The sequence below is a fragment of the Spinacia oleracea genome, chromosome 2, assembly GCF_020520425.1.
Source record: "Spinacia oleracea cultivar Varoflay chromosome 2, BTI_SOV_V1, whole genome shotgun sequence".
Lineage (NCBI taxonomy): Eukaryota > Viridiplantae > Streptophyta > Magnoliopsida > Caryophyllales > Amaranthaceae > Spinacia > Spinacia oleracea.
The window spans coordinates 3933580-3946104 of NC_079488.1; the positions used below are offsets into that span (position 1 = coordinate 3933580).

Below are 12525 nucleotides of genomic sequence, written 5' to 3' on the forward strand. Positions count from 1 at the left end.
CGAACTGCTTCAACCCAAAACGCTTATAGTCCGAATTATTTCAACTAGTAACCCGTTTAATTCGAGCTGTCTACAAACCGTAGTCCGTTATCGACTTATCGCCCTTGTTCCCTAATTAAGGCATCAATATTATAATTTATAGACGTTTGAAAATTATGATTTTAGTAATAAAGTGATATTTGGTTGAATGACAAATGCAAAAAGAATTCAGAAATTTCTTTCACTAATTATGCTCACTAGTTAGTAGCTCTTAAAACAGTTTTCGTCTTACTCATAGAGGTTCTTAAGCTATTTGCATAATTTGAGCCAATTCCAAGCTTTCCTTCCTAGCTACGAAATCTTTCCATTTGCCTAACACAAAAGAGGCCTTCTTTTTTATTTTGATCTGGGCATGAGGCTTTTTGCAGCAAATCAATGAGTTCTTTCTTTGGTTGGAGATGCATTCATGTATACGAAACGTTCCTATAGGTCTTTCTCCTTTTGTCCAATGAGAGTAGGGAGCAAACAAGTAGGAGGTGGCCTGATTTCAGCCAGTTTTTAGGAGATATTATGTTGATGACTAAGGTATTGCAATTCTGATTAGTGTCCATGGAGATGATGAGTCATTTTGATATGAATTATGGTGATGACAAGTAGAAAGTGAAGTTTTGACTCCCATGACCAAAGTGACGTGAAGAAGAAGGCTTCTTATGTGAAATAAGGGAAATTTAGTAACTTTGATTTATTGAATAATTTTTCGAATTTATTTTACTCTTTTTATGCTTTAGAAATCCGAATAAATAGTTGTATTTTACATCATAATACTTTCCCTAATTAAATTCTAAAATCTGAAAATTAATTTTATTATTTTAAGATATTTAAATTTTCATGTCAAAAAAAAAATTAGTTAATCAAATTAAAGTCTAAAATTAGAATTTAAAATGATTTTAAGCTAAATAAAACAAATAGAAATAATTAGTTGAATTTTAAGTTTCGGATATTACAATTTAAAATTGAGTTTTGAAAGTGTAGTATATGATTTACCATAGACCTATCAATATGAGCCCGACCCGAAATTTGGGGGATTGGACATAATTTTTATGCCCAATTTTTGGGCTAGGCCCGCCTTGAAATTTTAAAAATTTAACGGGATTTGGACAACATAAAACTACATTTTTAGTTATAAATTTGACATGACGGCCCGAAAATCCCAATATCATAAGCCCGAAAATAGCGGTTTTGGGCACAAAAAACCGCCCCAAATCTCGGCCCGGCCCGACATATGACAGATTTTTAATGTCCCGATCCGAATCCTGCCCGGCCTGTATTTTGATCGGATCTATTATTTTATCACTATGCCATATAATTTGCAGTAATATTTACCAATAACCGTTAAATCACCCAAACAAAATCCGGTAAACCTCTATAAAAAAAAATGAAGTACTAATTTGGATCTGACTCTTCTCTCTTCTCCCACTCACACTGATCACAATCCTGCACCCCTTTCGCCATTGAAGTCCAGCTCAAGATCGAGGAGAGAGAAAATCCATCAATGGAGTCATCATCATCATCAAACTCAAACGAAAATGGCGAACAAGTCGCAGGTCTCATCCCTCTCGCTTCAATCTCTCAACAACCTTACGTCTCCGAGCTTCTCTCTTTCACCCTTGATCGCCTCCACAAGGTATCTCTCCATCAAATTCTCTTTCTTCTTTCTTCAATTTCTGAAGTTAGGTCTGAAATTTTGTCATTTTCGGGCAGGAACCGGAGCTTCTTCGAGTCGATGCGGATAGGATACGGCGGCAGATGCAGGAAGTTGCGGTGTCGAATTACCGCTCTTTTATATCTGCAGCGGATGCTTTAGTTTCCATTCGAGAAGAGGTTTCTTCCATTGATAATCATCTTGAATCTCTGGTAATTAATTGATCTCATCTTCTAGCTGCTTCATTTCTTTTAGATTCTGTTGTTGCTTTGAACAATGTTTGCGAATTAGATTCTACATGTAAGAGCATGATGCGAACATGCGTTGAACAATGTTGATGATTTGTTGCAAAATTAAAAACTAGATTTTAGTTCATAGCTTATACTATTCGGCAATGAAGTAAACTTCATTTTCGATTGCGTACATATATTAGCTTGAAGTTCAAATCTTCTTGAACAATGTTTTTTTTTGGCAAGACATTGAACAAATGTTGATGATTTCTTTTAGATGCTGTTGTTGCTTTGAACAAGTTTGCGAATTAGATCCTACACGCAAGAGCATAATGCGAACATGCGTTGAACAATGTTGATGATTTGTTGCAACATCAAAAACTAGATTTTAGTTCATAGCTTATACTATTTGGCAATAAAGTAAATTTCATTTTCGATTGCGTACATATATTAGCTTGAAGTTCAAATCTTCTGAACAATGTTTTTTTTTTGGCAAGACATTGAACAATGTTGATGATTTCTTTTAGATGCTGTTGTTGCTTTGAACAAGTTTGCGAATTAGATCCTACACGCAAGAGCATGATGCGAACATGCGTTGAACAATGTTGATGATTTGTTGCAAAATCAAAAACTAGATTTTAGTTCATAGCTTATACTCCCTCCATTTCTTTTTGATGTATCCATTTGGAATCTGGTGTGGTTTTTAAGAAAATTGGAATATTGGTTTGTATGGGTATAAGTGTAATGATTGGGTGTAAGAGAAATGATTGGGTGTAAGAGATTATAATAAATAAAGGAGTGAGAAAATAATAAAGAAATAAGGTAAGAGAGAGGAGTGATAATGATGGGTGATAAAGGAGGTGAGAGAGTGGGTATATGGGGAAGGGAAAAGAATTAAATATTATGGGTGGGGAAAATTAGGTGTAAATATGGGTAGAATCTTTAGGTATTTTGGTAATTAGATAGAAATGTAAGGGTATTTTAGGATAAAATGTATGCCCAAAAATAGAATAGATTCTAAATGGATACAACAATATGAAACGCTTAAAATAGAAACGGATACAACAAAAAGAAACGGAGGGAGTACTATTCCGCAATGAAGTAAACGTCATTTTCGATTGCGTTCATATATTAGGTTGAAGTTCAAATCTTCTGAACAATGTTTTTTTTGGCAAGACATTGAACAATTTTGATGATTTCTTTTAGATGTTGTTGTTGCTTTGAACAAGTTTACGAATTAGATCCTACACGCAAGAGCATGATGCGAACATGCGTTGAACTATGTTGATGATTTGTTTAGTTCATAGCTTATACTATTCGGCAATGAAGTAAACTTCATTTTCGATTGCGTACTTATATTAGCTTGAAGTTCAAATCTTCTTGAACAATGTTTTTCTTTGGCAAGACATTGAAGAATGTTGATGATTTCTTTTAGATGCTGTTGTTGCTTTGAACAAGTTTGCGAATTAGATCCTACACACAAGAGCATAATGCGAACATGCATTGAACAATGTTGATGATTTGTTGCGAAAACAAAAACTAGATTTTAGTTCATAGCTTATACTATTCGGCAATGAAGTAAACCTTCATTTTCGATTGCGTACATATATTAGTTTTAAGTTCAAATCTTCTGGTTTTGATCACGATGAATTGCAATGATGGGTCTAAGTTAAGTGTGTTACTGAAATTTGATGATTCAACATTAATCTATATCTCAAATTCTCAATTCACCAAATTTTATGATTTTGATAAGTCCTTTTTCATTTTAGGTTCAAAATATGTTCTTATTCCTCTTTTTTGTAAGTTATAAACTTTTGTGTGGTCAGCAATGTTGCTCTGAGCAGACTCTTGTGCAGTTTTGAACATAGTTTAGATTTAGGCACTTGGGTTTATCTGGTGTGGGCTTACCGTAGTGCCTAACACCTGTCCCTTGCCTCATCCGAAGTGTTGGCCTGTTGGGCTTGATTTATTATTTCTAGTGTCACTTAGACTTGGGCACCAATGTTGACATCACACATTTATATAAATTGCGTATTTAATTGCGTTTAATTGGGTAGAACGTAGAAGTAAGTTGCTGGTTTTAACATGCTAATGGGCTCAACTACTGTTTTCTTAAGTTTATTTCTTTTTTTTAGTTGTTACCCAGTTGAAAATTTGAAATGAATAGCGAACTCGAGAAGTGGAGAAGTTTATCAAAATGTTATCATACTTTCTTAGTATATGGGGGGGGGGGGGGGGAAAATCATGTTATTATGAGACTCTCTTTTGAATGTGGAGGATTTTCCAATGAGCAAGAGGTTGAAGTTAGCACAATTTATTGTTATGAGACTCTGTTTTGAATTTGGAGGATTCATGAATGAGCATAAGGTTGATCATAGGGGCGATTCGGATGCAGTGAACGCTCGAGGCATGAAAATTTGTGCAACCTGTCTTCTAACTTTATAATACTTCATATATATTGGGTGGCACAAGCCTTTACATTCAACAAGTCCCTGGTCATGCATAACTTTGAAGCACTTAGGGTTTTTGGAACAATATGCCATGAATGTTTGGCGATTGCTATTTGTACAGTTATTCGCTGTAGAAAGAACATTGTCTTTGAACTAGGTATTATGGTTGACTAATTGTTTCATGCTTAGATGGTTTCAGTGATTTCTCAGAACCTGTTGGTGCACCCACTATTTGCATCTGAAATAATGGTATGTGAGCTCTAGCATGCAAGTACTTTTTACCCATTCTTTTGTTTGATGACTTTGATCTACCACAAAGCCAGAGGCGTGAGGCACCATAGGAGTGCATCTTCTCCTTTCATTTCAAATATCTCGTGGAATGAATGATCTTTGCTTTATCATCAGTATTGGGCGGTTGGGCCTATCCTCACTAATTATTCCCGTGCTCTTTTATCTTAATTTCCCAGAAACCTAGTATGTGGTTGTGTACTTGTGTGGACATATTTTAATGCATATGGTTTAGTTAAGAAGCTGTGTGCAACTTTTAGTGCTTTGAAGTTCTTTAATGATATTGGACAACTTTGACATTGTAAACTGATCATTAATTTTTGGATTATGGTTTAGAGATGAATATACTTTTAATATTTGTTGCAGATAGATGAAGTCCCTAAGCTGACATCTGGTTGCACTGAGTTCATTGAGTCAGCTGAACAGATTCTGGAGAAGAGGAAAATGAACCAAACATTGCTGGCAAATCACAGTACTTTGTTGGACTTACTCGAAATTCCTCAGCTTATGGACACGTATGTGGCTATAAAGTGGTAACCGTAGTTATCCTTGAGGGTACCCAAAGAGCTTATTATAAACAGCTTTTTACTAGATATGTGAATTTAGGGCAAGAATAGAAAATGGTTAATTGCCCCCAGAAAACAGCATATGTTAGAAAACATCACTTCCAGTTGTAGACTTGTAGTTTCTCTTAACTGTATGTTTTTATGTTTTTTTTTGTCCCTTTTCATCTTTTTCTTTTTCTTAGAAATATGAGTCTAGGAAAAGAAAAATCTCTGAACTAAAGGGTTCCTTTATTTGGATTGAACATTGAACACGAGCCATGTTTGGTTAGTATTTCATAGTGGCTTCTAATCAGTCTAATGTATTATGACAATTGAACCAGAAGCCAAATTTAATAGTGCAGTAGCAGTAGGTTGAGGATCCTATGATTTCGTATTTATTAGTTTTTCAAAATCTTCTGCTGAAATAAGTATTCTGGTGTTTTATATTTCGTGTGATTAATATTGTTTCATGCTTGCGGGTTACTTTAAGTTGGCACTGCTGTCTATTCTGAACAATTTGTGTCTTTCGTTCAAGTATCCGGTGTTTATCTTATACTGTAGGCTTTTTAAACTACGAAACGTTAATTTTTAGTCATCAATGAAAAAATCTGGATGCTTTCCCTGCTTTAATTTTCGGGTGAGGTGCTGAGGCCATTGTTAATTAATGTGAATCATCTTTTATGTTCAGATGTGTGAGGAACGGGAATTATGATGAAGCTCTTGACTTGGAAGCTTTTGTTAGTAAGCTATGCACCATGCACCCAAAGTGAGAATTACGCTCCTAGTTTTCGTTCTGCACCAGTATGTCTTTGCATTGTCACAGTTGAGCTGTTTAGAGAATCTTACTGATATTCAACATGATGTTATTGTGTTCTTTATCTTTTATAAAGGATCCCTGTCATCCAGGCTTTGGCTGCTGAGGTTAAGGAAACAACTCAATCTATGCTTTCACAGCTTCTCCAGAAGCTTAGATCAAATATTCAGGTACAAATAAATGTGCCAAAATGGTTTTCTTGTACAGAGGATGCATGTTCTAACTATGATTCATAGTGCTTTCATACTGCTTTCCAGTAATTTTGAACCTGCCAGGAAACCACAGCCATTTCAACTTAACATGTTTTACACTGCAGTTGCCAGAGTGTCTTCGAATCATTGGATATTTACGCCGAATAGGTGTCTTTAGCGAATATGAAATGCGCTTGCAGGTCAGACTTATTTTAATAGCTTGCATATTTGGTAGAAAGCTATTCAGTAATTAGTATAGTATAATCAGGTGTCTTTTCGCTCCCTATATAGACTTTCATGATTTTTTGCTGCTTATTGGTGATATATGACTTTGTAGTTTGTTTGATACAGTTCTTGAGATGTAGAGAGGCATGGATCACTGGAACCCTTGATGATTTAGACCAAAGAAATCCGTATGAATACTTGAGGGGAATGGTCAACTGTCACAGGATGCATTTATTTGATGTTGTCAACCAATACCGAGCCATATTTGCTGATGACACGTCTGGAAGTGAAGAAAACTATGATGGTGGGCTTCTCTTTAGCTGGGCTATGCATCAAATTACATCTCACCTTAGAATGCTTAAGGTTATGCTTCCCAAAATAACTGAAGGAGGGTCTTTGTCAAACATCCTTGATCAGTGCATGGTAAGTGATTTTATGTTTGGTCTTGGTTTTTGTGTACAATAAAGAGATGAAAGATTTTTATGTGCCTTTCCTCACTGACTAACCGAAAACTTCTACCTGTAAACCGATGAAAATGTTTATTTAGTTAGCGAGAGCCTGTGTTTGAGTTTGCCCTTATATTTCAAATAAATTGTCTATTTCCTAGAAGCTGTAGGCTGCACAACTAGACCATGTGTATCAGACCTTGGCATGTTAGTAGGCGAAATGGTAATGAATATTTGTTTTTGAAAAATCTTATATCAATCTCAATAATTATGTAAGTCCACCGTTAATCATGTGTTTTCCTTCATAAATTTCTTTAACTGCTTCCAAGAATAAAGAGACATCTCGGGGTGGACAAGCAATACCATGGTCACTGACTTGGGACTTTTTTCTTTTACAAAATTACATATTAACTAATTACCATTATTATTGTCATTTATTACTGCTTACCTAAATGAGTCGTGAATTCTTTTCTATTACTAAAATGATTCGTAGTTCTATTCTATTGCCAAAATGAGTTGTGAATTCTATTCTGTTAGTCACTGGTACTGGAGGTTTTGAACTCTCAGGGGACCCATATTTGCCTGGTTCTGCTCTTCTTTTAGTAAATTTCATTTTATTGGAAGTGAGGGACAAAGAAAACAAAGCACATTACTTTGCATAGCCATTAAGACATCACTCAATCTGGTTTTAATTTGCATGATCAGACTTGGATCTTCATCTCCTGTAATACTGGTCAAAGAAAAATATAATTAGACTTACAGCCCAAAATTTACATTTGCATTGGATGGGTTAGCTTAGTGCTTTCTTGCCAAGAGGGAAAAATAAATCCCTTTTTCGTTTGAAGGTTTGTTGAAATGGAATCCATAAATGACGTATGTGGTGTATTAGTAGGGTTCATGGGGTTTTCTAGTATCATAATATTTGGATCTTTTGTGAAAACTGAAACACTCTATCAAAAGTACACAGAAAAGGTCGTCAAAAAGGCATGCACTGTATGCTACAAGTAGCGTAGTTTCTACAACAAATAGCAATGATACAGCCCATATAGCCATATGGGAATGTATATGATGGCTGCGGAAGCACTTGAGGCACTAGCTGCTTCAAATGACAACTAGCTACTCTAAATGGCAACTAGCTGCATCTGATTTCTCTTCATTTTTTGAAATGTACTACTAGCTGGCATCTGATTTCTTTTTTACTTTTGAAATTTATAATTACTGAGTGCTTCATAAAACGATCTTTGTATCCTCTAATTCTGAAGTTGATGCTAGACTTTCTGCTTTGTGACAGCACTGGGCAATGGGGCTTGGTTGGGTTGGCCTGGATTATCGAGGTCTGCTTCCATCACTATTTGAAGAGTAAGGAATTTTTATGGATTTGAAGTTTGATGCTAGAACTACCGAAGTATATGTATCTTGCCAACTAAATGCATTTGTTCTCTTCTTTCCAGGGCAGTTCTCAACTTATTTGCAAAGAATGTTGCTACTGCTGTTGAGAATTTTCAGGTAACACATGTTGCTGAGTTCAGAAATTTAGTTCTAGGACAATTATTTGAATGTTTCACTTAGCATCCTCTCCAGTCTTCAATGAACTGCTTATTTCGTGGAGTCCTGACCTCTTCTTTTGATATTACAGTACAGCGTTTTTCTTTAATCATTGCTTTTAACTCTTAAACTACTTTCCAGCTTGTCCTGGATTCACACCGCTGGGTGCAAGCAGTTGGGTATTCAGGCAGTACTGCCGGTGAAGAAAGTCAAGAGGATGTGACTCCGCCTTCTTATTTGATGGAGCATCCACCCCTTGCTGTATTTATAAATGGTGAGTTTTTTCTGTTATATATGCAAGAAGTTTAACATGCAATATTTTAAAAAAAAAACAAGATTTTATGGGTCTATTACGTGTGAAACGGAATTTGTTTCAGGGGTTATTATTAACCATATGTGAGTACTAAGGGGGTGTTTGGTTTCAATGTAATGGATTGGACTTCATTCCATTCTAGTGTTTAGTTGGGCTTTTTGGCTATGGAGATTGACACCAAGGGGTTTCCTACTCCCCCAATCCCCTAGAATATCATACTCCCCTTTCCCCCTAAGATTCTAACACCATTCCTCCCTGGATTCAAACCCTAATCTAGACTATCAAAGAGAAAAAGTCAATTCTAGCCATATACTGTATATGTTACAGAGTACCTAATTGATTCTTCGATTCAACTTTGCTTCATGTTTCCATATACAGTATATGTTACAGAGTACCCAATTGATTCTTCGATTCAACTTTCATGTTTCCATGGTCAATACCTTTGCACTTAAATGCTCCCAAATAAATTTGTTCATCTACTGACTTGTGAAGTACTTGTGTGTTTGTTTTGATTAATTAGTTCATGTAATTACTTATGAAGTGCTTATGTACTTTTGCTGCGCTTATTTTTATGCCTCAACAAATTGGCAATAGTGTAGTAAGCAGCTTCTATTGTTCTTTCTTTAGTACCGAAGTATCGATGCACTAAAAATTTATTTGATTTTTAGTAGTGCATATATAGAATAGTTTCTTTTTTTAAAAAATAAAATAAAATAGATATGTATTATGGGTCAATAAAATATCCTGTAATATAAAAGTTGATAGAAAGCCCATTCAAAGATTGAACCAAACAAATAGGAATGCATTATAAAATCCATTCTATAATTGATCCAAACGTAATACTCCCTCCGTCCCAGATTACTTGTTACACTTTCCTTTTTCGTCCGTCCCAAATTAGTTGTTACACTTCTAAATTAGGAATGACTCCACAATTATTATATTGTCTCTCTCTTCCAACTATTTTTTTTTTGTCCCCACACTCTCTCTCATTCAATTAAAAAAATACCCCACTAACTCCTATCACATCTACTTTTTCAATAAAATAACAATTGATAACCGAACATTCACTTATAACCTAAAACTTTGTGCAAAGCTAGGTGTAATGACTAATTTGGGACGGAGGGAGTATATTGGTATGGCGAGTTAAATCCATACCTCCCTGTTATGAGGTTTCACACCATTCCATTCCATTCCAGTTAATTGAACCAAACGAACCCTAAATGAATTTAGAAGCAGTTAATGTAAAGTGTGATCTATCTACTGTCAGACAAATGAAGATGCATTGACATGAGATAGTGACTTTGATTTTCTCAGTTTAGGCATGTGTAAAACAAATTGAAGTTTTACCTTTTTCTGCCAATACTGTATATTGCTTACCTAAAGCAAATATGATATGGTTTTTTGACAATAGGACACTACAACAACAACAAAGCCTTGGTCCCAAAGTGATTTGGGGTCGGCTAACATGAACCGTTAACCTTTCGCGAAACGCAAAGCAAGAGAAGTAAAATGTTATGTTAAGAAAATAAACAAGCAAAATTTAACAATTTGACACTGCAATAATTTTTTCCCCTAGCCTTCAGGAAGTTTCTGAGTATGGAACTGCTCTTTAGCATATATCTGTGGTGATTATCCTCGTGTCTTTGATCAGGTTTCTGATTGATTCTGACTTTATATACCATCTCTTGGTGCGTGAAGGTGTGTCAGCAGCAATGAATGAGCTACGTCCCTGTGCTCCTATAAGCTTGAAACATATTCTTGCTCAGGAATTGGCGAACGGACTCAAAGCTGTTCATAACTCGTTGTTGAGATATAATGAAACACGGATGCTTAGAAATAATGAATCCACACTTTTCTTCTCACTTTGCCGTGCATTCATGGAGGTAAAATTTCGTATTCTTCACTGTTTCTGTTTTGACTACTTATTGGCAAATTACACTAATAATTTGATATCCAAAATTTCAATTCCAACATAGAGTTATTGGGAAGTAAATGGTACTTCAATTTTGCAATTAAATATTTTTAACTGCTTATTTCAACTTATATACTGTAGGAAGTATGAACAACATACTAAATCCACAACAATGCTGGGAAAAAAAATCGACAACAACCCCAAACACTCTCCAATAAATTAGGCCCCGTTCGGTATCGTTTTTTGCTTCCAGTTTTCTTTTTTTTACAAAACTAAAACCACACAAAAGTAGTTTGTTTTCAGTTTTCAAAATCAACATGATTATCACATGTTTGACTATTTTTAGTTCATGACTCAATCTAAATTATATGACTTACAAAACCAAAAAATGGAAACTGACAGTGATACCTTAGTTACAATTTGATAAAGTTGTAATATGCATCTAGAAATTGGAAAAATTACTGGAAAAAAGAAAAGAAAATACAGGTAGTGGTTTGTAACCGTCTTTCCCATAACAATTAACAAAACTATAAATGATCGATGTCAAATAAATAACATGTTGCATTCATTATATGTCTTATATCAGGTTGCTTTCCCCCATTGTGCAACTTGTTTTGGTCGTTGTTATCCCAGTGGCAGTGTACTTATTATGGATGCCAAGGGTTCATTCGATGGGTTAACCCGTTTGTTATCCGTGTCATCATCAAGAGAGATCCCTAGGCGAGCACAAAGTACAGATACACAAAACATATTGGAAAATGGGAGTTCGTCTATGGTAGAAAACGGGGTTATCCCTGAAAATGAACAAAAAGAGGATAATGCTAATGTAGATGAAAACGAGCAGAAGAGTGAAGATTTGAAGGCTGATGATGGGAAAGACGGAGTAGTAGATGGAGTGATACATGAAGTGAAGTAGCGTGATTGGTTCGGATATTGCTGATAAGTTGAGAGATGGCTCGTGTCATCAGAAATCTGTGTTTCTATTCAGATTTGAATCTGTCCTCATGGTAAGAAGAAAAATACTTCGTATTTAGCAACCAATTTAATTATAATGAAATGGGAAAATAAATAGATTATTATTGTACGTTCGAGTTTGAGCTCTATAGAGATGACGGGAAAAGGGAATAGTATTACAATTCTCAGGTCTATTGACGTTAGGGGTGCAAACGAGCCAAGTTGAGCCGAGTACTACCCTGTTCATGTTCATTTAATTCAGGCGAGTTTGAGCTTGAGCTTTCAACCGAGCTCAAAATTTTGTTCAAGCTCGGTTTGTTTGTAAAGTAGATTTTTTTTTGTTCTCTTTCTTTTTTTTTCTTTTTTTTTTTTTTTTTTATATATCTATTGTAAATTAGGTTTTTGGCAATTAGGTATACAACACATAATTAAATTTTTGTATGTTTTCAGGTGGATTTTGGAAGATGTATTGTACATTTTTTTTTTGGGCGAGGCTGAACTAAACAAAATACTTGGTCTGTACATTTGAGCCTTGATATGGTATGATTGTGTGACAATTTTTGTTCGCAGCAGTGTATTGACAGACATGGTGTTATATATATATATCTGATGAGTGTTAAAACGTACTGCTAGACATGGCAGTGAGAATATATATGCATCAATTGCAAAACTAGAATCTTAAGATTTTTAAGTTTTCATCGAACAAAAGGTCTTGCACGCTTAAGGTGTACAATAAATTTATTGTACACTAAGATAACTTTTATGCAGTTTTTTTTGTAACTTTAACCTAGTTTTTATAACTTTTATACGAAGTATCATAAAAAAAAAAGTTCGTAGATAAACATTTTAAAGGGTTAAATGATTAATTTTATACATTATTAGTGATTTTGAAGAATTTTTTTTATTTAAATGAAAAAATTTATCACTAAAA

The 12525-nt window shown here is 34.9% G+C and overlaps 1 protein-coding gene across 2 annotated transcripts; it reads left to right on the plus strand.

Annotated features, from left to right (window-relative positions):
• Nucleotides 1-1366: 1366 nt before the first annotated feature.
• Nucleotides 1367-12220, plus strand: LOC110775854 (conserved oligomeric Golgi complex subunit 8). 2 transcript variants are annotated; one of them, XR_002529889.2, is made up of 13 exons: nt 1367-1663; nt 1741-1893; nt 5016-5164; nt 5883-5960; nt 6085-6178; nt 6325-6399; nt 6551-6847; nt 8162-8229; nt 8322-8376; nt 8557-8689; nt 10427-10611; nt 11227-11647; nt 12045-12220. XR_002529889.2 is itself a non-coding variant. In XM_021980448.2 (12 exons), exons 1-12 carry the CDS (start codon nt 1532-1534, stop codon nt 11554-11556), a joined length of 1749 nt encoding a protein of 582 aa, XP_021836140.1. In that variant the 5' UTR covers nt 1396-1531; the 3' UTR covers nt 11557-12220. The 2 variants fall into 2 exon arrangements, 1 of the variants encoding a protein (XP_021836140.1); XM_021980448.2 differs by having other exon boundaries at nt 1396-1663; nt 11227-12220.
• Nucleotides 12221-12525: the final 305 nt, after the last annotated feature.